This window comes from Oncorhynchus kisutch, unplaced genomic scaffold, assembly GCF_002021735.2.
Source record: "Oncorhynchus kisutch isolate 150728-3 unplaced genomic scaffold, Okis_V2 Okis07a-Okis12b_hom, whole genome shotgun sequence".
Taxonomy (NCBI): Eukaryota; Metazoa; Chordata; class Actinopteri; order Salmoniformes; family Salmonidae; genus Oncorhynchus; species Oncorhynchus kisutch.
In genome coordinates, this window is record NW_022261984.1 from 205,274 (window position 1) to 230,022 (window position 24,749).

General features: G+C 46.6%; 1 protein-coding gene across 4 annotated transcripts in view; it reads left to right on the forward strand.

Moving 5' to 3' along the window:
* Window positions 1-24,749, forward strand: part of bnc2 (basonuclin zinc finger protein 2) — a 276,585-nt gene that overhangs the window by 90,348 nt on the left and 161,488 nt on the right. Inside the window, exons 1-2 of one of the 4 annotated variants that reach the window (XM_031814512.1) lie at window positions 8,571-8,884; window positions 9,841-10,224. In XM_031814512.1, coding sequence (XP_031670372.1) covers window positions 8,882-8,884; window positions 9,841-10,224 — 387 coding nt within the window. In that variant the 5' untranslated portion in view covers window positions 8,571-8,881. Of the gene's footprint in view, window positions 1-8,570; window positions 8,885-9,840; window positions 10,225-24,749 lie in introns of those variants that run through there. The other 3 variants (XM_031814509.1, XM_031814513.1, XM_031814510.1) reach the window with 3 other exon arrangements.

Sequence of the window (24,749 nt, forward strand, 5' to 3'; positions counted from 1 at the left end):
CCTCCCTCTCTCCCTCCTGCCCCCTCTCTCTCCCTCCTGCCCTTCCTCTCCCTCTCTCCCTCCTTCCCCTCCCTCTCTCCCTCCTTCCCCTCTCTCTCCCTCCTTCCCCCCTCTCTCTCCCTCCTTCCCCCCTCTCTCTCCTCCTTCCCCCTCTCTCTCCCTCCTCTCCTCCTCCCCCTCTCTCTCCCTCCTGCCCCTCTCTCTCCCTCCTTCCCCCTCTCTCTCCCTCCTGCCCCCTCTCTCTCCCTCCTTCCCCCTCTCTCTCCCTCCTGCCCCCTCTCTCTCCCTCCTGCCCTCCCTCTCTCTCCCTCCTGCCCCCTCTCTCTCCCTCCTTCCCCCTCTCTCTCCCTCCTGCCCCCTCTCTCTCCCTCCTGCCCTCCCTCTCTCTCCCTCCTGCCCCCTCTCTCTCCCTCCTTCCCCCCTCTCTCTCCCTCCTTCCCCCCTCTCTCTCCCTCCTGCCCCCTCTCTCTCCCTCCTTCCCCCCTCTCTCTCCCTCCTACCCCCCTCTCTCTCCCTCCTGCCCCCTCTCTCCTCCCTCCTGCCCCCTCTCTCTCCCTCCTGCCCCCCTCTCTCTCCCTCCTGCCCTCCCTCTCTCCCTCCTGCCCCCTCTCTCTCCCTCCTGCCCCCTCTCTCTCCCTCCTGCCCTCCCTCTCTCCCTCCCTCCTGCCCCCTCTCTCTCCCTCCTGCCCTCCCTCTATCCCTCCTGCCCCCTCTCTCTCCCTCCTGCCCCCTCTCTCTCCCTCCTGCCCCCTCTCTCTCCCTCCTGCCCTCCCTCTCTCCCTCCTGCCCCCTCTCTCTCCCTCCTGCCCCCTCTCTCTCCCTCCTGTCCCCTCTCTCTCCCTCCTGCCCTCCCTCTCTCCCTCCTGCCCTCCACCTCTCTCCCTCCTGCCCTCCCTCTCTCTCCCTCCTGCCCCCTCTCTCTCCCTCCTGCCCTCCCTCTCTCTCCCTCCTGCCCCCTCTCTCTCCCTCCTGCCCTCCCCCTCTCTCTCCCTCCTGCCCTCCCCCTCTCTCTCCCTCCTGCCCTCCCCCTCTCCCTCCTGCCCTCCCTCTCTCCCTCCTGCCCTCCCTCTCTCTCCCTCCTGCCCTCCCTCTCTCTCCCTCCTGCCCTCCCCATCTCTCCCTCCTGCCCTCCCCCTCTCTCCCTCCTGCCCCCTCTCTCCCTCCTGCCCTCCTCCTCTCTCCCTCCTGCCCTCCCCCTCTCTCCCTCCTGCCCCCTCTCTCTCCCTCCTGCCCTCCCTCTCTCCCTCCTGCCCTCCCTCTCTCTACCTCCCATTCCTTCTCTTTTTGTCATCTGAAAGGTCCATTTTATTTGGTTTTGCTTCGGCCGTGATTTTCATTTCAGCAGAGCAAGAAAATTGCAATATAACAAGGCAACAAACATCATCATTTAATAATTGTGACTTTTGGAGCACCTCATCACTTCCCGCCCTGCTCCCTCTCTTTTTCCCTTCTGTTGTTTACTTTAACAGGTTCCCTCGCTCCGTCAGAAAATGAAGAGGCCTACTCAGCCCCACTGTAAGAGCTTGGGGAAATTGGCTCCTCCAATGATTGTTTTAACACCCCTAATTTTGAGAGAGGCCTCCAGGACTGGATACAGACTGTCTTGTACCCCTACTTGGACAATTTGTCCCATTTAGTTATTGAACTTTAACAGACAGACAGAGCAGTGGGAGAGAGAGGTCTAGGTGGTGAAGAGAGAGAGATCTAGGTGGTGAAGAGAGAGAGGTCTAGGTGGTGAAGAGAGAGAGGTCTAGGTGGTGAAGAGAGAGAGGTCTAGGTGGTGAAGAGAGAGAGGTCTAGGTGGTGAAGAGAGAGAGGTCTAGGTGGCGAAGAGAGAGAGGTCTAGGTGGTGAAGAGAGAGAGGTCTAGGTGGTGAAGAGAGAGAGGTCTAGGTGGTGAAGAGAGAGAGGTCTAGGTGGTGTGGTGAAGAGAGCAGTGGGAGAGAGAGGTCTAGGTGGTGAAGAGAGAGAGGTCTAGGTGGTGAAGAGAGAGAGGTCTAGGTGGTTAAGAGAGAGAGGTCTAGGTGGTGAAGAGAGAGAGGTCTAGGTGGTGAAGAGAGAGAGGTCTAGGTGGTGAAGAGAGAGAGGTCTAGGTGGTGAAGAGAGAGAGGTCTAGGTGGTGAAGAGAGAGAGGTCTAGGTGGTGAAGAGAGAGAGGTCTAGGTGGTGAAGAGAGAGAGGTCTAGGTGGTGTAGAGAGAGGTCTAGGTGGTGTGGTGAAGAGAGCAGTGGGAGAGAGAGGTCTAGGTGGTGAAGAGAGAGAGGTCTAGGTGGTGAAGAGAGAGAGGTCTAGGTGGTGAAGAGAGAGAGGTCTAGGTGGTGTAGTGAAGAGAGCAGTGGGAGAGAGAGGTCTAGGTGGTGAAGAGAGAGAGGTCTAGGTGGTGAAGAGAGAGAGGTCTAGGTGGTGAAGAGAGAGAGGTCTAGGTGGTGAAGAGAGAGAGGTCTAGGTGGTGAAGAGAGAGAGGTCTAGGTGGTGTAGAGAGAGAGGTCTAGGTGGTGTAGAGAGAGAGGTCTAGGTGGTGAAGAGAGAGAGGTCTAGGTGGTGTGGTGAAGAGAGCAGTGGGAGAGAGAGGTCTAGGTGGTGAAGAGAGAGAGGTCTAGGTGGTGAAGAGAGAGAGGTCTAGGTGGTGAAGAGAGAGAGGTCTAGGTGGTGAAGAGAGAGAGGTCTAGGTGGTGAAGAGAGAGAGGTCTAGGTGGTGAAGAGAGAGAGGTCTAGGTGGTGTGGTGAAGAGAGCAGTGGGAGAGAGAGGTCTAGGTGGTGAAGAGAGAGAGGTCTAGGTGGTGAAGAGAGAGAGGTCTAGGTGGTGAAGAGAGAGAGGTCTAGGTGGTGAAGAGAGAGAGGTCTAGGTGGTGAAGAGAGAGAGGCCTAGGTGTTGTGGTGAAGAGAGCAGTGGGAGAGAGAGGTCTAGGTGGTGAAGAGAGAGAGGTCTAGGTGGTGAAGAGAGAGAGGTCTAGGTGGTGAAGAGAGAGAGGTCTAGGTGGTGTGGTGAAGAGAGCAGTGGGAGAGAGAGGTCTAGGTGGTGAAGAGAGAGAGGTCTAGGTGGTGAAGAGAGAGAGGTCTAGGTGGTGTAGAGAGAGAGGTCTAGGTGGTGAAGAGAGAGAGGTCTAGGTGGTGAAGAGAGAGAGGTCTAGGTGGTGAAGAGAGAGAGGTCTAGGTGGTGAAGAGAGAGAGGTCTAGGTGGTGAAGAGAGAGAGGTCTAGGTGGTGAAGAGAGAGAGGTCTAGGTGGTGTGGTGAAGAGAGCAGTGAAGTGGTGGAGTTATCATGGTGTTTAGCAACCCTGAGGGGAAGGACAGGGCAGGAAGGAAGGCCGTAGAGTAGCATCTCTCTTTCGATCTTTATCTTTGGAATATTATTCGTTAAAATGTTGCATTTGATGAGCAAATCATTATAATCGACAGTGAAGTACCTTTTAATGGCCCTGTAGCTCAGTTGGTAGAGCATGGCACTTGCACCGCCAGGGTTGTGGGTTTGATTCCCAGGGGGGACCAGGACAAATAAAGTATGAAAATGTATGCTCTCACTATGAGTAAGTCGCTCTGGATAAGAGCATCTGCTAAATGATTCAAATGTAAATGTTTTACAGTCTTCCGTTTTTAGGGAAAAAAAGTCCAACTCACTCATATGTTTTTTGTTGTATTACTCTACACAACTATCAAATCAATGGACCTAATAAAATACTTCTATGAAAATCTAGATTTCTGAGCTGTAAATAGTGTAATATCCCATCATAAAACAATAGGGGCCATGTGACAGAAGGGGTACACAGTGCCCCCCTCTGGGCCGAGCGCACAGGTACCATCTGGGACAGGTCAGAGGTCAAGGTTGGAACCATTTCCTGTCCAGTCATGACCTCCTGTGATGTGCAAATGACCCAGGGGACGATGTCGTCACCCAGCACCATTCATGGTCTGGTGTAATAGAGAGGCTGATTTGGGCTAACGGGAGATGTTAACTGTCATGTTCAGTCATGTAGGAGTGAGTGAACAATTTCATTCATTCATTGAATTAATTAATAAATGAATGAATTAAGACATCAATGAATGAACAAATGAATACAGCTCAGCTTTGTTATATTTGTAAGGTTTGTGGACATTCTGTAAGTGGTCTAGTGTAGAAAGACGGCTGGCAGCTGTCCAACTGCCTTTCACTGAAACTCGATGTTTCAGAATAGACTAGAGAGTGTGGTCACTTGGGTGTGGGATGCTATGGCAGGGGAGTAACCTCATGCACAGACTCGTATTGATCCCTGCAAGCCTGAGTGGATGCAGCCCATCTATGAAATGAACTGCACCCTGTCATATAGTGCTGCCCAGGAAGTCTGTCCCCACCGGGAGAGAGGGGAAGAGAACCACTACAACACACCAGTGAACTATCACAACACAGATCTAAGTGAATAACTACACACTAGCTCAACACACAGATGAATACTGACACCTCACTCTCTCTCTTTCTGTCCCTCACTCTGTCTTTCTCTCTCTCTGTCTCTCTCTGTCTCTCTCTGTCTCTCTCATATATAGATGCGCGCGCACACACACACACACACACACACACACACACACACACACACACACACACACACACACACACACACACACACACACACACACACACAACCCCCCCCCCACCGCGTCCACATCACGCACACCCTCCCACCCCCTAGTCACTGCAGTGCCACCTCTCCCTCCCTCTCTCTCTCTCTCTCTTCACTTTTATTCTAATGAGTTGCAACACTGATAACGAGCCTGATGATCTTCCATTGATTTGACTATCACTTGCTTGTCTGGTAATTGATCCGTAGCTGAGCCTCTGGTTAATTATATGGGCTTGGACATGGCCCCCGGCTCCGAGGGGAATCTCAAGTCCTACAGAATAATACTTTTAATAAAGGACTCTATTACTGACGTGTGATACTCTTTCTGCCTCTGCGTTTACCCTTCTTTCTCTCTTCTCTCTCCTTCCTTATTTCTCTCCCTCTTTTTTTCTCTTTCGCTCTCTCTCTCTCCCTTCCTCCCTCTGTCTCTCTATAGCTGTCTCTCTCCTCCTTCTCCCTCTTTTCTCTCTCTCCCCCTCTCTTCCTCTCTTTTCTCTTTCCCTCTCTTCTCTGGCTCTCTATTTCCTCCATGGCCACTGCCATTACAAGAGAGAAGGATGGAGAGTGGGCAGTAAAGAGAGAGAGAGAGAAAGACAGAGCGAGGGATATTGGCAGACTCCTCTCCATCCTCCCACAAATAACAGCCATTAACAGGCCAGATCAGGAGCTGAGCCACCAGGTTGACTTGAAACACTGAGTGCCACTCGAAAAACTAAGAGACCAGCACATTTACAGAGAGAGGGGGATGTGTGTGTGTGTGTGTGCGCGCCTGTGTGTGTGGTTATGTGTGCATGCGTGTGTGTGTGTGAATGAGAGAGAGAAAGACCGAGTGAGAGATGTGTATGGAGAGTAGAAAGGAGCGTCGGCCATTGAATTGTCACTTAATGTAATTAGCGTGATGCTCCTGCCGTGTGTGCGTTACCTTTTCACAGTGTGGTTAAAAGCAGAGCATGACACACTAATGGAAAGGGAACACCTACTCCCTTTACCACGCGGCTCAGACTGCCTGTGGCTTTTGTAGAGGCCACCGCGCGTTTATGCTTAAAGACAAAACGCAGACAGAGAGGGAGAGGGAGGGGGAGGGGGGGGGGGAAGAGAGAGGGAGAGGGAGGGGGAAGGAGAGAGAGGGATGGAAAGAGAGAGGGAAAGGGAGGGGGAAGGAGAGAGAGGGATGGAAAGAGAGAGGGAAAGGGAGGGGGAAGGAGAGAGAGGGATGGAAAGAGAGAGGGAAAGGGAGGGGGAAGAAGAGAGAGGGATGGAAAGAAAGAGGGAAAGAGAATAGTGAGAACATGAGCGGGAGAGAGATGACAAGAGAAAGATACAATAATCCAAATAAAGGTGAAAGACAGAAAAAGGTATTTTAAGTTCCTGTAACCATTTTGTCTCCCTCTTCCCCCTCCTCGGCGTCTCCTCGTCGTCTGCTCCAAAATTCTCCATTGTACCAATTGGAGGTAAATGCTACAGTGCTAATCTCCTGTAAAGGTTAGCCCAGTGCCGTCATTAGCACTGCACAGAGGCTTTTAACCGACAGACAGGCAGCCGCCGTCTCCTACAATTTGCCACAAAATCCGAAGTGGCTTCATACATCAGAAGCCATTTAATTTAACGGAGGAGATGAGTTAATTCTCTTCCTCTCTCTTTATCCCTCGCTTCTCAAAGATCACAGTGACATCGCCACCGCGGTCCGGGGATCACAGTATGTCCTTTTTTCTCTGATGATGGAGGGATGATAAAAGGAGGTAGAGAGGAAGATAGGAGCAGTAATAGATGGGGGGGAAATGTCACTGCATTGTTCTAGTAATTTAGAAGAAGAGAGCATTCTCTTAATTTTTTTCTGTTTTCTCTCTCTGTCTCTTTAGAGCTCTCTCACTCTGTCTCTCTCTCTCTCACTCTCTCTCTCCGTCTGTCTCTCTATAGTGCTCTCTCCTCTCTCTCACTCTGTCTCTCCGTCTGTCTCTCTATAGTGCTCTCTCCTCTCTCTCACTCTCTCTCTCCGTCTGTCTCTCTATAGTGCTCTCTCCTCTCTCTCACTCTCTCTCTCCGTCTGTCTCTCTATAGTGCTCTCTCCTCTCTCTCATTCTAAATCTCTGTCTTTCTCTCTCTATAGTGCTCTCTCCTCTCTCATTCTAAATCTCTGTCTTTCTCTCTCTCTGTCTCTTTATAGAGCTCTCTCTCTGTTTCTCTCCGTCTGTCTCTCTATAGTGCTCTCTCCTCTCTCTCACTCTGTCTCTCCGTCTGTCTCTCTATAGTGCTCTCTCCTCTCTCTCACTCTCTCTCTCCGTCTGTCTCTCTATAGTGCTCTCTCCTCTCTCTCACTCTCTCTCTCCGTCTGTCTCTCTATAGTGCTCTCTCCTCTCTCTCATTCTAAATCTCTGTCTTTCTCTCTCTATAGTGCTCTCTCCTCTCTCATTCTAAATCTCTGTCTTTCTCTCTCTCTGTCTCTTTATAGAGCTCTCTCTCTGTTTCTCTCCGTCTGTCTCTCTATAGTGCTCTCTCTCCTCTCTCTCATTCTAAATCTCTGTCTCTCTCTTTCTCTCTCTCTGTCTCTCTCATGCTCTCTCTCTCCTCCTCTCTAAATCTCTCTGTCGCTCTCTCTCTCTCTATAGCGCTCTCTCTCTGCTCTCTCTCTCTCTATAGCGCTCTCTCTCCTCTCTCTCTGTCTATATAGCGTCTCTCTTTCAGTCTCTCTCTCTTTCAGTCTCAATAGTTCTCTCTCTTTCAGTCTCTATTTATTTCTCTCTCTCCTCCTCCTCTCTCTCTCTCTCTCTCTCTCTCTCTCTCTCTGTCTGTCAGTCTCTTTCTCTCTCCTCTCTCTCTTTCTCTCGCTCTCTCTCTCTCTCTCTTCAGTCTCTCTCCTCTCTCTCTTTCTCTCTCTCTGTCTCTCTCATGCTCTCTCTCTCCTCCTCTCTAAATCTCTCTGTCGCTCTCTCTCTCTCTCTCTATAGCGCTCTCTCTCTGCTCTCTCTCTCTCTCTATAGCGCTCTCTCTCCTCTCTCCCTGTCTATATAGCGTCTCTCTTTCAGTCTCTCTCTCTTTCAGTCTCAATAGTTCTCTCTCTTTCAGTCTCTATTTATTTCTCTCTCTCTCTCTCTCCTCCTCCCTCTCTCTCTCTCCCTCTCTCTCTCTCTCTCTCTCTCTCTCTCTCTCTCTCTCTTTCTCTCGCTCTCTCTCTCTCTTCAGTCTCTCTCTCTCTCTCTCTTCAGTCTCTCTCTCTCTCTTTCAGTCTCTCTCTCTCTCTCTCTCTCTCTCTCTCTCTCTCTCTCTCTCTCCTCCCGCTCTCTTTGTATTCCCATACCTTTGTGGGGCTGTGCTGCTGTGGGGACCAATTTGGCTCAAATGGAGCCTCTTCCTCATTTTTTTCCTTAATTAAAATCTGAAAGCATCCACACAGGGTTTCCGTGTGTGTGTGTGTGTGTGTGTGTGTGTGTGTGTGTGTGTGTGGCTGCCTCCTTAGTTCCATTAGTCTTATAGAGATTGGGATAAAACAGACAAAGGCTCCAGACTTTAATGATGCCGTGTCGTCTGCACATTTTTGTGTTCTCATATCACCAAATATCTCTAGATCACAATTTATGTATTTCTTTATCAGAAAGAATACTGAGTGTTATGTATGGAAAAAAATGATAAAGCAGACTATTTGGCTTGTTATGTATAACAAACAAAAAAAATAGCTTTTACCCCAAAACATTAAGAGCTAAATGTGTTGTATTAGACAGCATAAGGAGTGTGCAGGTGTGTGTGTGTGTGCATGTGTGTGTGTGTTGTGGTGAGCGGTGGAGGTCCCAAAGGAGAACTGGATGCTCTGAGATGCGCTGGCCGCTCGCAGCGCAAACGGCTTCTCCAGTGAAGCTCGCTCCCCAGCTCCCCTCAGTAGCGAGGGGAGGAGTGTGTGTGTGTGTGTGTGTGTGTGTGTGTGTGTGTGTGTGTGTGTGTGTGTGTGTGTGTGTGTGTGTGTGTGTGGGAGCGTAAGCGCGATGTCATTGAGCGTCTCCAAAAGGAGCGGCGCAGTTGACTCAGTTGAGCCTGCGCTGGTCCTCACACACTCACTCCTCTCACATGCAAACACACACACGCTCACACACCCAGGCATTCAGTCACACAGCTGCTGCTACGGAGCGCGGAGGAGTTACAGAGAGACGGAGGGAGGAGAGAGAGCAAGAGAAGGGACAGGCAGCACCAGCAAAGAGAAAGAGAGAAGAAGAAAGAGGGAGAGAGAGAAGCAGGCAGGGAGGGGTGGATTGCTGCTGTCACACTTTCACACCTAATGTCTACGTTGGGATAGAGAGATTTGATGGTAAGAGAAGTTCATGTATTATGTTGATGGTTAGGTTGAATGTTTTTATACAGAGATGCATGGGACTTTTTTTTATCATGTTTGCAATATTTTGCAAATGTTTAGTTTTTTTTGGTTCCTGGTTGATTTTGGAAGCTGGCTGCATTTAATTGATTTAATTCTGCATTCTATTTGAGTGTAATTGGGTTGTCATTTGTTATTTCTGGTTTGGAATGCTGCATGTGCATATTTTTACTTTAGATTAGATTATAGTAAGAAGGTTTTTTTGTTGCCAAGAGTGTGACATTTATTTTATTTTATTACATTTTTTTACAAATTCTGTTTTATTTTTTACAGATAACCTACTTTGTGTGTGTATGTATATAAGTGAGTTTGAGTGTGTGTTTCAGGCTTGAGAATGAGCGGGTAAGAGTTTCCAGGTTATGCATGGGTGACTTTGTTTTGCAAGTGATTTCTGGTTGTGTGTGTGTGTGTGTGTGTGTGTGTGTGTGTGTGTGTGTGTGTGTTCTGAGGACAGCCCATACGAAATGACTGGCAGATGGTTAAAGGCAAGAGGGCCGCTGACAGAAAAAAGAGAGACCCCTCCTTCCACATCATCTCCTCCATCCCTCCTTTCTTCTCTCCCTCCTCCCTCACTTTCACCCCCCCTCGTCTCCAGCTCTCCTCCTCCCTCCTTACCTTCAGCATTCTGCTCATCCTGCCCTCTCTTCCTCTCCCACTTGAAGACCCTGAGGAAATACACTGCGCTCTCCTCCAGAATGAACTCTGCACACACTCCTCAGCGACCGGCCGCCAAGAGAAACCCTCTCACACTCCCTCTCCTCTAGAAGCTCCCTCTGTTCAAAAAGAAGAGGGGGAAAAAAACGACAGCCCAACCCCCAAAATCCCAAACCCACCTTCACTGACTTTTTTAAATCCCCTCCTCCCCCCTCTCTCCCCCCTCCCTCTTTCTCTAGTCCGAGGAGGCAGGGTTGGATGTGAGAGGCAGCAGCGAGGAGAGAAGCAGCCAGGCGCCCAGAGACCCAGAAAGCGAGAGGGCACCAGAGTCCACCCTGAGCGGCACCGCCAACACCCCGACTACCACCTCTACCAGCAGCATCACCTCCAACCAGCACCACAACAACAGCGCTAGCCCCACAGCCGTCTCCAGCAGTAGCAGTAGCGGTGGCTCCAGTGGTGCCATAGGTGTTAGCATAGTTAGCCGCAGCGCTAAGGGAGCAGAGGGGAGGTCCTCCATGCAGTTCAGCACCAGACCTCCCAGTGCTGAGCCTGGCTTCATGGGGACATGGCAGCAACAGAGCACTGACCAGAGCAACCTCCTCTTCAGAATGTCCCAGCAGGTGAGTCCCCTCCTCTTCATTCAACCATCTGTTTTTCTGTCTTTTATCTTTCATGGTGATCCGTCTGTTTCTTAGTTGTGATGTGTCCCGCCTGTGTGTTTATTTGAGGTATAAATACCTCCCCAACTTTTTTTTGACACTTGGTGTGTGTTTAGGTGTTGTGGTAGGTGCTGCTGCTGCTGCTGGTGGTGTGTGTGTGTGTGTGTGTGTGTGTGTGTGTGTGTGTGTGTGTGTGTGTGTGTGTGTGTGTGTGTGTGTGTGTGTGTGTGTGTGTGTGTGTGTGTGTGTGTGTGTGTGTGTGTGTGTGTGTGAGAGAGAGAGGGGGGGGGGATATGTGAGTGTGTGTGGGATAATGTTTTGTTTTTGAAAGAGTTAATATTATGTGGGTTGACATGATTATTCCTCATTTTTGCATTTTTCAGTCTTCATTTTTGTGTTTTATTTGCCTTGCATTGGGCTATTTTGTTGAATAGTAATCCTGTGCAGTTTGGGTCTGGTGTGTGTGCTTGTGAGTGTATATGCACCTGACATTGTGCACTGCACTCTTCTCCTGAAATAATGATCAAATGTTGTAATTGAATTGCATATTAGTTCCAATAAAAGACAGCATACATTTTAATGTTTACAAAAAGGGACGAAATATAAGATGCCATGAGTTATTTCCCCGGATTGTCCCCTGCCTCGTTTGGTTACGGTTGCGCTCACCCCACTCCTCCTAATTTGTCTGTGCAATATAGTTCAAAAGCAGAAATTGTAGTGTTTGTGTAACCCCGCGCTGATAAAGACTGTGGAAGAGTCGCCCTCTGGGTCGGGCTAATTGACTACATGTGGTCCGCTCAGGAAGCCTCGAACACGGGCTAGAGACAGGCAACCGTGAGTGAATAGCCAGAGCCTGGAAGAGCGATAACGGATACCTATAACTGAGGGAAGTTCACATTTCCTCCGACAACTAGCGTCCGTTATCGTTCCTGTTCACAGTCGTGTGTTTTATGACTTTGTCTTTTTTTGAGAAGTATAAAATATCTCGGCGTTGTGGTTTTTAAAGGAGTGTGGCTGTGGGGAGATGGTTTCATTGGTGATGTACACTGCGTTGAGGTAAAGGAGTAGAAAGAGAAAAGGGGAGTTGTAAAGGAGGGTAGTTAGTTGGTCATTAATCATAGTGGAACCTGTGTGTGTCTCCGTACCATGCACACGCTGTTACGCATGCGAAGGCCGCGGCAGGCAGACCTTGAGCAATCGCCAGTCTCTGCCGTGTCGAGTTTGAAAATAAACGTATTAGTGGTTATTTTATGAATCACAGTCTTTTCTACTACTTTTATCACCGATGTTGTGCATATGAATATTGCTTTTTTAATTGAGCAATTACTTAAAGCAATTGAAAATAAATACGCGTTGTTTTGAGTGATTTAAACCCTGTTGCCAATATTTCCATGACTGTGTTCTCTCACCGAAATGTGTGAAATTGTTTGCTCTTATTCAGTGAAATGATTCACACATGATTCCCTTTATTTGACCTTTCTCTAAATGTATGAGGCATGTGTGGAGAATTGTCAGTGGCCTCTGTTTTTTCATGCACACCTGCACATCATATTGGACACGCATGATGCATCCTCTCACTTTCAACACATGTTTTGAGCTGTGTGTATTATTAATATAAACTACTGCAAAGCTATTGACATGTCGATTGGAATAACGGAACCATATCGCACGAGGATGCTCCTGGCTCAGTCTCATTCGTCCTCGCGCGGCATCTGCGTGCAGGTGGATGGGCCCCGCGCTCATACACGGAGGAGCATCCAGCATCTGCTGGGACTCACGTTTCGTAATCCCCCTTTTTACAAATGCGCGCCGTTGTTTCAATATAATCAGCTGTGGGACTCGTTGTTATTTATCCTCCCTCGCACCACTTAGAAGGCATCTTTCCATGTTTAGTAGGCATGACAAAAATCCTCCAAAGAAGCCTCACCTTGACAGACTGCCTTATTGGAATCTAACCGATAATGACTTTGTGTTTGCCGAGCCGCGCGCGCCTTGGGGTATTGGGAGAAATGAGTGTTATGGGGGCTCGTGTTTCAAATCCTCCCTTTAAAGATCAGCTAAGTGACATGAGTCATGGGTGCGTTTTTATCGGTGTTAGTGCAAATTATTTCAAAGCAATCGATTGAGACGCAAGCAGGAGCAGTATGTGTTGATGTGAGTGAGGGCATGTTGTTTACGGGTGCTGGTTGTGATTTTGCAGCGAAGAATCCAGTCTCAGACCATTTGATATCCTCTGAATTTATACATTCACTGCATAGTAGCCTACCTATACAAGTCATCAGGGAACATGCAATAATTACGTGTTCGTGTATGATTCCTTTTTTTTTTTTCAATTCTTATGTTCATTTATAGAATAGCATGCATATGTTCAAACACAATTTACAGCAGGTGAGCAATTATATTGCCAAGGAATGTCACCTCAAAAGAAACCAAAACAATTATCTAAATTACCATAGAATGAATTGTAAAAACAATCATTTAACCTGGTTGGATATTATTATTTTTTTTTTATATATTTAATTTATAACATTTGCAACCTCAACGTTACACTATGTCAACACCTGCTTCTCATATTAGAAGTGTATTTTTACGACGAGTAATGTGCTAATTCGATCCAATCAAATCAAAATAGGAAGTGCATTTCAATTAAATGCGTACATTGCCTTTTGCATGAGTACTAATAGAGAGACAAGCAAACAGAGAGAGACATGGTTTTAATTTTGTTTAGATATCATGTCTTTTTCAATCAGGCTACCTTTTAAACGTAAATATAAGAAACGAAATCGAAAATTCAGAAACCATGAATGGCAAAAAATTTATTGGGAAAGGCCTGGCATGTTTCGCATCGTTTCTCCAGACTTCTAGTAAGAATCATTTCATTTTTGGATTCTCTGTTTTTTTCCTTGACTGCCATCTTTTCATGGTCGAATACATTCCATGCAAATCCAACCGTTATAATGCTTGTAATTGAAGTAAATTATTAAGAATTACAACGAAGATTACGCCTATACCCTATATAAAATGGAATATAGGCCTACCTCCTCTCTATTCGCCTGGCTTTTGGTTTTTATTTTTGTCTGTTGGTGATAAGAGGATTTATAAACAACCTTATATTAAATATTAAATTATATCTACAAAAGCAGATACACGAGTTAAGTCAATAAAATAGACTCAACACATTGTCAAATAATTGCATCTGCTTTCTTTATATTTAAGGATGTGCGGATCATTTTATGTATAATCTGCAGGGAAATTATTATCATATTTCGTTATGTAAACTCCCCGTAAATTATGTTCAACTATCTTTTTAAGCCTTCCACAGCATTACGGTGTAATAATATTTTGACGTCGTAATTGAGTACTTTGTTTTGGGTACATGCATGGATATTAATATCGACCTTTGCAAGTTAAACAGTCCGCAGTTAAGTGATATCACTGCGCCTCTAATTGGTCCATCACTAGTAGGCTAATTCCCCCTCAATAAACCAGCATTAAGCCATGCCACTTTATTTTCCCTTGCGCCTCAAAAGCTGAGGGGTGTGGAACAACTCAAGGATTTACTTAGGGCTCGTAAAATGTTGCCGCGGCGCACCTCTTCTGTGAGGGTCTAATGCCAGTCAGGCGAAGGAAGATATCGAGGAAATCTTGAAGAAATAGGGCCGGTAGCATTTACATCGCCAGGGTATGTTTTCAATCTAAATATCTGCTCTTAATTAGCTCGCCCTTCTAAATTCTTCCCTTCTCTTCTGCAAGGCGGGTGCTGTAACGCGGCTTCCTCTGAAGTGCGACAGGTCGACAATGGGCCGAGACCTTACAGACGAGGTACAGTCGCTTCTATAGCTTGACATGTTTCTCTTATCTTCTCGGTATTGTTACAGCATCTGAGATGCTGGCATGCAGCGGTATTTGATCCCAATACAAGCAATAGGTGGATTAACACATCAGAAATGTTAGTGGAAAATATTAACTATAGTAATTATGTAGGTTATTATTATAACTAATATATGTTAATAATGGGCCAAGCATGAACACAATGGTATATTTATAATTATAATAATACTGTATTATTGTATTATTTTTTTGCTATTAAACTAGTTCAGCAATTTTCTAAATATGCCATTATACTTTTATTACTGTTATTATTGTTGAGTGTTATTTCATGTTTGAAATGCCAGGTGCATGGTCTATAGCAGAGGATTCTATCAGAACTCATGGTCTATAGCAGAGGATTCTATCAGAACTCATGGTCTATAGCAGAGGATTCTATCAGAACTCATGGTCTATAGCAGAGGATTCTATCAGAACTCATGGTCTATAGCAGAGGATTCTATCAGAACTCATGGTCTATAGCAGAGGATTCTATCAGAACTCATGGTCTATAGCAGAGGATTCTATCAGAACTCATGGTCTATAGCAGAGGATTCTATCAGAACTCATGGTCTATAGCAGAGGATTCTATCAGAACTCATGGTCTATAGCAGAGGATTCTATCAGAACTCATGGCCTATAGCAGAGGATTCTATCAGAACTCATGGTCTATAGCAGAGGATTCTATCAGAACTCATGGTCTATAGCAGAGGATTCTATCAGAACTCATGGTCTATAGCAGAGGATTCTATCAGAACTCATGGTCTATAGCAGAGGATTCTATCAGAACTCATGGTCTATAGCAGAGGATTCTATCAGAACTCATGGTCTATAGCAGAGGATTCTATCAGAACTCATGGTCTATAGCAGAGGATTCTATCAGAACTCATGGTCTATAGCAGAGGATTCTATCAGAACTCATGGTCTATAGCAGAGGATTCTATCAGAACTCATGGCCTATAGCAGAGGATTCTATCAGAACTCATGGTCTATAGCAGAGGATTCTATCAGAACTCATGGTCTATAGCAGAGGATTCTATCAGAACTCATGGTCTATAGCAGAGGATTCTATCAGAACTCATGGCCTATAGCAGAGGATTCTATCAGAACTCATGGCCTATAGCAGAGGATTCTATCAGAACTCATGGTCTATAGCAGAGGATTCTATCAGAACTCATGGTCTATAGCAGAGGATTCTATCAGAACTCATGGTCTATAGCAGAGGATTCTATCAGAACTCATGGCCTATAGCAGAGGATTCTATCAGAACTCATGGCCTATAGCAGAGGATTCTATCAGAACTCATGGCCTATAGCAGAGGATTCTATCAGAACTCATGGTCTATAGCAGAGGATTCTATCAGAACTCATGGCCTATAGCAGAGGATTCTATCAGAACTCATGGCCTATAGCAGAGGATTCTATCAGAACTCATGGCCTATAGCAGAGGATTCTAGCAGAACTCTGCAATAGTTCTATTGTATTTATTTCCCCTAACCACTTTGTGAATAATTCTCAGTTCTAAGATTTGAAACATCTTTAAATGAATGCGTTATCATTTTCTCTGAACTATGATTACTATAGGCCTATATCAATAGATTTTTCATGTTGGTGACATTTTAACATCGTAATGGATTTCCTCTGCATGTCCTGCACTCAAGCAGAATGAACTACACATATTTAAATTAAGAAAATATACACGATGCAAAAGCAGATCAGACAATGCAATAATGTCACATATATTTCACACACGAGTTGCAAGAAGGGTATATGTTCAGAAGATGTGGACTGTGTACAGAGAGGACTGTGTATAGAGTACGGGGGTTGACACTGCAGTCAGGAGATATAGCAGGGCAGGCATCATCAGCATGGAGCTGTCTGTCTGTCTGTCTGGTTCATGTCAATACATTGACGGCTTAGATGGACTGCTTTACAGCGAGGTCATTACCGAACTATCGATTACATCTGCTGTATTCTCTTCAACCAATACCTCTCCATTTCAGTACCACACAATCTCTCCTTATTGCTGTCATTTTGGTTATACACATATCTGCCTGTATAATCTGTATTATCTATCATTTTCAAGTGGTCCTATATTTTCTAATGTAAGATAAATATTTATATAACTTCTGTACATGTGCAACCATTTTGTTATTTCATGTGGTTTTACCCCATCAACTGAAATCTGCATTTGTGGAGTGTAGGCTATTACACCTGCCCTGCTATAGGCTGTATGTATCTGAATGTAAACCCTGCTATAGGCTGTATGTATCTGAATGTAAACCCTGCTATAGGCTGTATGTATCTGAATGTAAACCCTGCTATAGGCTGTATGTATCTGAATGTAAACCCTGCTATAGGCTGTATGTATCTGAATGTAAACCCTGCTATAGGCTGTATGTATCTGAATGTAAACCCTGCTATAGTAATATCTCTCCCTATAGGCATGGCAGACATCATATTAGATCTCCTAGTTAGTTTTGTCTGAGTCAATAATGGACTTAATGTCATCCTCTTCAGTGTAGATCAGAGGGGCCTTAATTCACCTATTAACATAGTATTTCTGAGGGAGGGGTGTTTTTCCCCCGTTCAGTTCATCGCTGTGCTGTTGCATGCAAGAATTTGTTAGTGTGTGTTTGCGTTGTTTAAAAATGAGAGCGAGAGAGAAAGTGGGCTAATTTTCTAGGAGAGTGTCGTGCTTTGTTTTCCCCTCAGAGGATATATTGCCTGTGTGCTGGCTGTGTTTAACGGGCTGTTTTCCTTCCTCTGCCGAGGCCTGTTGCATGTGTGTGTGTTTCTGCCTGCGTGTCTGATATTATAATATTTTCAGTGTCTTTTATTCCTGAGGGTTTTGTGACTACACCATTCTCTGCATCTCTGATGGGCTGCATGACCACAGATACCATCATGTGTATGAGGTTTTTTTTATTTTTATTTTATTTCACCTTTATTTAACCAGGTAGGCTAGTTGAGAACACCTTTATTTAACCAGGTAGGCTAGTTGAGAACAAGTTCTCATTTGCAACTGCGACCTGGCCAAGATAAAGCATAGCAGTGTGAGCATACAACAAAGAGTTACACATGGAGTAAACAATTAACAAGTCAATAACACAGTAGAAAACGAAGGGGGGGTCTATATACAATGTGTGCAAAAGGCATGAGGAGGTAGGCAAATAATTACAATTTTGCAGATTAACACTGGAGTGATAAAAGATCAGATGGTCATGTACAGGTAGAGATATTGGTGTGCAGAAGAGCAGAAAAGTAAATAAATAGAAACAGTACGGGGATGAGGTAGGTGAAAAGGGTGGGCTATTTACCAATAGACTATGTACAGCTGCAGCGATCGGTTAGCTGCTCAGATAGCTGATGTTTGAAGTTGGTGAGGGAGATAAAAGTCTCCAACTTCAGCGATTTTTGCAATTCGTTCCAGTCACAGGCAGCAGAGTACTGGAACGAAAGGCGGCCAAATGAGGTGTTGGCTTTAGGGATGATCAGTGAGATACACCTGCTGGAGCGCGTGCTACGGATGGGTGTTGCCATCGTGACCAGTGAGCTGAGATAAGGCGGAGCTTTACCTAGCATAGACTTGTAGATGACCTGGAGCCAGTGGGTCTGGCGACGAATATGTAGCGAGGGCCAGCCGACTAGAGCATACAAGTCGCAGTGGTGGGTAGTATAAGGTGCTTTAGTGACAAAACGGATGGCACTGTGATAGACTGCATCCAGTTTGCTGAGTAGAGTGTTGGAAGCCATTTTGTAGATGACATCGCCGAAGTCGAGGATCGGTAGGATAGTCAGTTTTACTAGGGTAAGCTTGGCGGCTTGAGTGAAGGAGGCTTTGTTGCGGAATAGAAAGCCGACTCTTGATTTGATTTTCGATTGGAGATGTTTGATATGAGTCTGGAAGGAGAGTTTGCAGTCTAGCCAGACACCTAGGTACTTTGTGTTTTCCCTTCTTATCTTTTGCATGTGTTCAAGTACCTGTAGAACCAGTGAGTATGTCAGGGAAAGAGTGGCGTTTTTCTCTCTCTGTACAGGGCTGGCTCTGTCTCTGGCTCCATGAGTGTGCGGGTGCGAGCTGATGTGTGTGCGGGTCTTGGCTGGCCTTGGCTGGAGGAGACGAGAGGTGAAAGGGGATATGTGGAGGAAGCGCCATGCCACTTCTCTCTTTCTATGTATCCCTCTCTCTCGCTACCGCTCTCTCTTGCTACCGCTCTCTCTCGCTACCGCTCTCTCTCTCTCTCTCTCTCTCTTTCTCTCTCTCTCTCTCTCTCTCTCTCTCTCTCTCTCTCTCTCTCTCTCTCTCTCTCTCTCTCTCTCTCTCTCTCTCTCTCTCAGCTCTAATACCAGCCCCTAAGCCCTGGGGTCCTCCCTCCCTCCCTCCCTCCCTCCCTCCCTCCCTCCCTCCCTCCCTCCCTCCCTCCCTCCCTCCCTCCCTCCCCCTTAGTACACTCGATGAGTAAGGTAGTCCTATCACCGGGGAAGTGGCCATAGAGGAAGGGGACACTGCGTCATTGGCCCAAAGGAGGGGGACCGCTTTGGGTGTAACACAGGAAGTCCCAGTTATAGGGTCACTGTTTTCAAAGGGACAGAGGAAATGGCCCAGTCCAAGGCAATGCCTACCCAGTCACAATGAGTGAGTGAGTGTATCCTAGCTGAGCGGTGGAAGTGGTGCTGAGTGGCTGGGTGTTACTGTGTGGTCTGTCCTTATCAGGTTTGGATGGACTGTAGCTCTGTAGTGTTTTCATTGGCGCCGTCCTCTCTGGGCTGGAGAAGGGAGTGATCCTCACGTGTGTGTGTCTCTGGGCTGGAGACCGGAGAGATCCTCACGTGTGTGTGTGTGTGTCTCTGGGCTGGAGACCGGAGTGATCCTCACGTGTGTGTGTGTGTCTCTGGGCTGGAGACCGGAGTGATCCTCACGTGTGTGTGTGTTTCTGGGCTGGAGACCGGAGTGATCCTCACGTGTGTGTGTGTGTGTCTCTGGGCTGGAGACCGGAGAGATCCTCACGTGTGTGTGTGTGTGTCTCTGGGCTGGAGACGGGAGAGATCCTCACGTGTGTGTGTGTGTGTCTCTGGGCTGGAGACCGGAGTGATCCTCACATGTGTGTGTCTCTGGGCTGGAGACCGGAGTGATCCTCACGTGTGTGTGTGTGTGTCTCTGGGCTGGAGACCGGAGTGATCCTCACGTGTGTGTGTGTGTCTCTGGGCTGGAGACCGGAGTGATCCTCACGTGTGTGTGTGTGTCTCTGGGCTGGAGACCGGAGAGAGGGATCTTACCTACCGCTAATGAAGCCTGGAGGCTACTTTCTTTTTGACCTCTTCCTCGTTTCTCCTCTGTTCCCGAGCCCTGGTCCTTCCGTAACCCTGTTTCTCCTCACTCTGCCCTCCAGCCGGGCCCCAAGCCTGGGGGTCCCTGCTGGCCTTCTCTTTCTGACTGTCACCCCCTAGAGGGGTTCAACCACTGTTAATTACACTGTGGGATCTGGGTAATTAGGGTCTGGGATGGGGGGGGGGGGGGACTCTGCTCTAAGGTAGCGGTCTCTCTCTCTCTCGCGTTCTTTTTCTTTTTTTCTCTCTCCATTGGTGTTGTTAGATTGGCTTGTGGGGAGTGTCAGTGAGAGTGTGCATAGTGGAAAAATGGAGAAGGTGTAGGGGTGTGTTTAACTACGTCAGTTACTGCAGTATGGTCCTGTTATTTCTGGACGAGAGCAGAGACATGGTAGAATCTGAGGTGAGAGGAGGAGAGGAGAGCAAAGGTGTGTGTGTGTGTGTGTGTGTGTAAGGTGGATGTGGACCACTTGTACGTTTACCGTGTGTGTGTCTGCGTGCCCAAGTTTGTGGTTTAGATGGCATGTAGAGTTTAGGAGAGTTTAGGAGAGGGAAGACGCACAAGGTGCCATTCATTATACGGCCACCACGTGTTTATCTAAGCGTCAGGCATGAAGATATGACGTCCAAACCTATTTTTGCTTTGAACTTTTTTCAACTCGCACGTTAAAAATAATTCACGCTGTGGACATTTAATTTAGGGCCCCCTTTTTCCTTTTAATCAGAATATGAATTAATTTGGTTATTTAATTTGCTGCGGTTATGCCATTTAATAAACATTTGTCAGTGTAGTTTGTAGTAGTTTCTGTTTCAACTGCATATTTTAATATTCATGATTTAAATTCCCTCAATCTCCCTATTTTTGCGAGGCAGACATGGAATATTAAAATGCTCTGGAGATCCTTCAATGTTCTCGTTGTTTTGTCGACTAACACACAGAGTATGTTTCAATCTCTAAGATATTCTGTTTTGTCACATCGTCAATTTCTAGTGAATTATTTTCCTACTATCGGGAGACATTCTTCATATTTTAAAACGTCTGTCTCTTGTTTGATGAAAACGCATGAATCAAACTCAGATATTTTTATTGTATTTCCAGTTTATAAACGTAGAGATCAATCATTTGTACGATAGTTTGTACTTCCAATGATCTGATGAAAATAGCCTAACTAACTAAGTCTTCCCTGAGTTCGAGGGGTTATGGAATGGACATTGAAAACATCACCCAGAGTTTTCCAGCCAAGTCACAGCAAATGATCTCATTTGGATTTGATCCTCAGCCTTGCATAAGACGCAGAGCTGTGACACGAAGCCTCACACTGAAACAATGTGGGCGTCATCTGTCTGCGGCTCTGTAGCACTGTAACACCGGTGTTGTGTGAACATACGTTCACCCTGTCGTCTCCTGTCTCCCGCTGCAGCTACTGATCAATATGGGACGTGAGGATCACTCACGGGGTCAGGATCACTCACGGGGTCAGGGTGATCTGTCTCCTGCATGATATCTCTGGTGTTTGGATGAAGGGATAGATGGATGGATCGACGACTGGAGTGGGTTGGAGAGAGACAGAGTGTCTTCTAATAGTGTTTTCTTTGTGAACGTACTGTGTTGGGGTCGTTGCTACGACAGCAGTGTATGCGTACAGAGTCTGTGTGTGAGTGTGTGTGTGTGTGTGTGTGTGTTCAGGAACGACAGCAATGCAGGGCCATCTGCTTGTGTCTTATCAGGGAGATGAGTCGTCCACCAGCCTTTTCCCATGGACCCCCTCCTACTTCTTACAGGCCCTGAGAGAGAGAGAGTGTGCGTGTGCATGTGCGTGTGTGTGTGTGTGTGTGTGCCGCACCCAGACCTCTCACACACTCCCCACACCCCACTGTGTTGCACACTCAGAAACAGAGCTGTCCGTCTACCCCACCGGTTAAAACCATTATAAATACCAAATACAGGATATTCAGAAACTGGCTAGCAGCTTGTTTGTTTTCACCTTATGTTGTACACAATCTCTAGTGTCCAGTTCAACATTAAATTGTGTCTTTCCTGGTTTTGGGTAAAAAACATGTTTTGCTTATTATAATCTCCGGAGAGAAAGATAGAATGATCAACCTGGATTCTATTCTGTTATATTCCTGAAGGTGCTAGTGGATTTATGAGTTGTTTATAGGCCATTGTGTGTTTGTCTGTCAAATGGTTTATTTAGTCTTGGTGTGTTGTAAACAACGATAATGTTAGCTGCCAGTGTGTTGCTAGCTAATCCCTGTGTATTGATGTGTGTGTGGCCTATGGCCCTGTCAGTGCTGGGTTTACAGCAACAACTACCACACAGCAGGAAACCATATGGTAACAAGGTTATTCAACTCTTTTTACAGTCTTATAGCAGTGTAATAATATGATTCAGACATGCTTTTTATACACAACACTGAGGCGATGGGCATCGTCTAATAATTTGGAAATAACGATTATTCATTATTTTATCTGAAATTTGACGTTGCATGTTCCTTCTGAAAAAATACAATTCTTCTCTTCTATATCCACCATGTAATGATGATTGTGAATATTATAGATGTGTGTAGTAGAGGTTGTACTGTATCTACAGAGGCCATATGTAGTCCCTATGATCTGTAAAGAACGGAGACATCTAACTGGCAGGGAGTTTGATTCAGTCTAGAGCTCTGAACCATAGAAATACACTATATTACAAATAGAAATATATTAACTAGATAAAGGACAGTTGGATTTTATGCAGAGCTATAGTTTGATACAGTATGTTTGGGTAAAACAGAGTTGGGCTGATGCGATTCAGATTGTACTAAAATACTTTTTTGACAAATCTCTGTTTCTATTTTTCAAGCATTGCCCATAATCACCCCAATCTTGGATGTCGCTGCCTGTTCAAATACATGAAAAGGTGTGGGTATTTCTCTCTCTTCTCCTTTTCAGAGTGAGGGTCTTTATTTTTCTTTGGCCTGCCTTAGTTTCCTGCGGCGGGGGGAAGTCGTCGGTCGGTGCGGAGCGAAGGGGAACGAGGGGAAGTGGCTGTTTGAATAGAGTGTTGCTCAGGATGTCACCACCCCACAGCCTGCCTAATGAGGGGACATTAGCACCGTGGCCTGGCCCCCGACACACACGCACGCACGCACGCACACACACACACAGGCACACAGGCACGTGCGTACACACACACACACACACACATTCTGCTCAGGGGCTGACAAGGCCGGAATGAAGCAGCTGTCGCCAGGCCTGCGGGACTGAGGGGGTCCAAGGGGCAGAGGGAGCATAAGATGTTCAAGACCTGGGAGGCAACCAATGTAGCCACTGTGACCTGGGTAGTGCCACTGACACACAGCGCCACCATAAGTCAGCACACAATTAGCAGGAACACACACTCACACACTTGCTGAGTGCAACATGGACACACACAAAAAATACACACACTCAGACATGCATAATATTATTTTCCTTCCCCAAAGGTTTATTCCGAGATATTTGGCACTTCCATCTGTAGACATGACTTGGTATTGTCCCTGAGCGAGGAGGAATGTGACACACCGTTGACCCACACTAAGAGACATGAACTTGTGCATACATACTTTCACAGGGGCCCATCCTGTTATTCCTCCTGACTTGTTTTTTTTTGTTTGCGTTGGAACTGTGCCAGTGCCACAGGCAGGTTGATGGCCTACTATTTTTACCAGCAGCCAGGTCTAAGGACCCCTCCTCTATACCAACAGCCAATTTGTCCTTTCAACGCAGACGACAATGGAAAAAACACTCACGCTTACCTCTCAAGGAACACAACCCTTTCATTTTTCAGTTAGCGCAACGGCTAATTCGGTCCCTGTTATTTCACATAATGCCGAGGAAGAATTGCTACTATTATTATTGCCGGTGGACCGTTATTATCTCTGGCTATTTAAGGAGGTAGATAATGATGGTAATTTGACTTGTTCTGCGGCGCTCGGAGGTCGACTGACTTTCCCCCCCTGATAATGCGACACTCACTGTGTGTGTGTGTGTGTGTGTGTGTGTGTGTGTGTGTGTGTGTGTGTGTGTGTGTGTGTGAGCTCCTGTTAATGTGTCATAGCACTTGGGATGTGCTAGAACATTGTTGCTCTAATCAAAACCAAGCCTCTACGGCTCCCTGTTTGGACCAAACATGTCATTACCAAAGTATTGTACAGAGAGAAAAACGACAGGGCAATTTGTTCTTTTGAATAATGATTGTGCTCTGTGTCTACTTTGACAAGACATACTGTAGCCTAGGTGATGTGGGGCCGACTACAGCTGAGGTCTGGACGACCAGACAACTTCCTCTCCTTCTTTCTTTCCCGTCTTTCTTCATAAGCCTTCCCCCTCTCTTCTTCCTCGTTTGTTCCCCTCCTCCATCGTTCTGTGTGTGTCTATCCATCTCTCCCCCTCTGCTGCTGTAATCTGCTGTGTGACGCTTGGAGACGTGGGGAGGATTGTGGGGAGGATTGTAGGGAGGGTCTGGAGAGAGGAGAGGAGTGGTACTGGTGAGGTTGGGCTCATGGCCAACAGCATTTTAGACTAAAGCCATCACTCTCTTTCACACACACGAATGAACACACACACACACACACACACACACACACACACACACACACACACACACACACACACACACACACACACACACACACACACACACACACACACACACACACACACACACACACACACACACAGCACGTACACACACACACACAGAATGCCTTAATTTGTGTTAATACTTAAGGAAAAGCATCACCTCGCCCATCGGCAGTCATAGTTCTCACACAACGGTGTCAACATTTTTATCCAGAAAGAAATCAGGAAGTCCCACCTTGAAAGATGGTTAAACAGGCTAACTAGCGTCTTCCATTAGGGACGTGTTGGGGCAACATGTGCTTGTTTACCCTCTCTTCCTGTTTCTAAAGATGTTTGTGCTGTTAGATTAATAGCATTTAATGGCCACTGTTAAACACAGCTGTTTCACCATCTTAGAACGTGTGTTTTTAAGGTGAGCTGCAACACTGGGTGGTGTGTGTGTGTGTGTGTGTGTGTGTGCGTGTGTGTGTGCGTGTGCGTGTGCACTCGTTGCAGATAGTATGTGGGCTGGTGTGGGAGAGGCTGTTCGTGCTGTCACTGAGTGGAACCATACCTACACACACACACACACACACACACACACACACACACAGGGAGGGTATGTTTGACATTTTCTTAGCTAAGAAGAAAGTTGCATGAGAGACCTGCACCGACACTGAACTCCACTTTAAAGCTGCTCC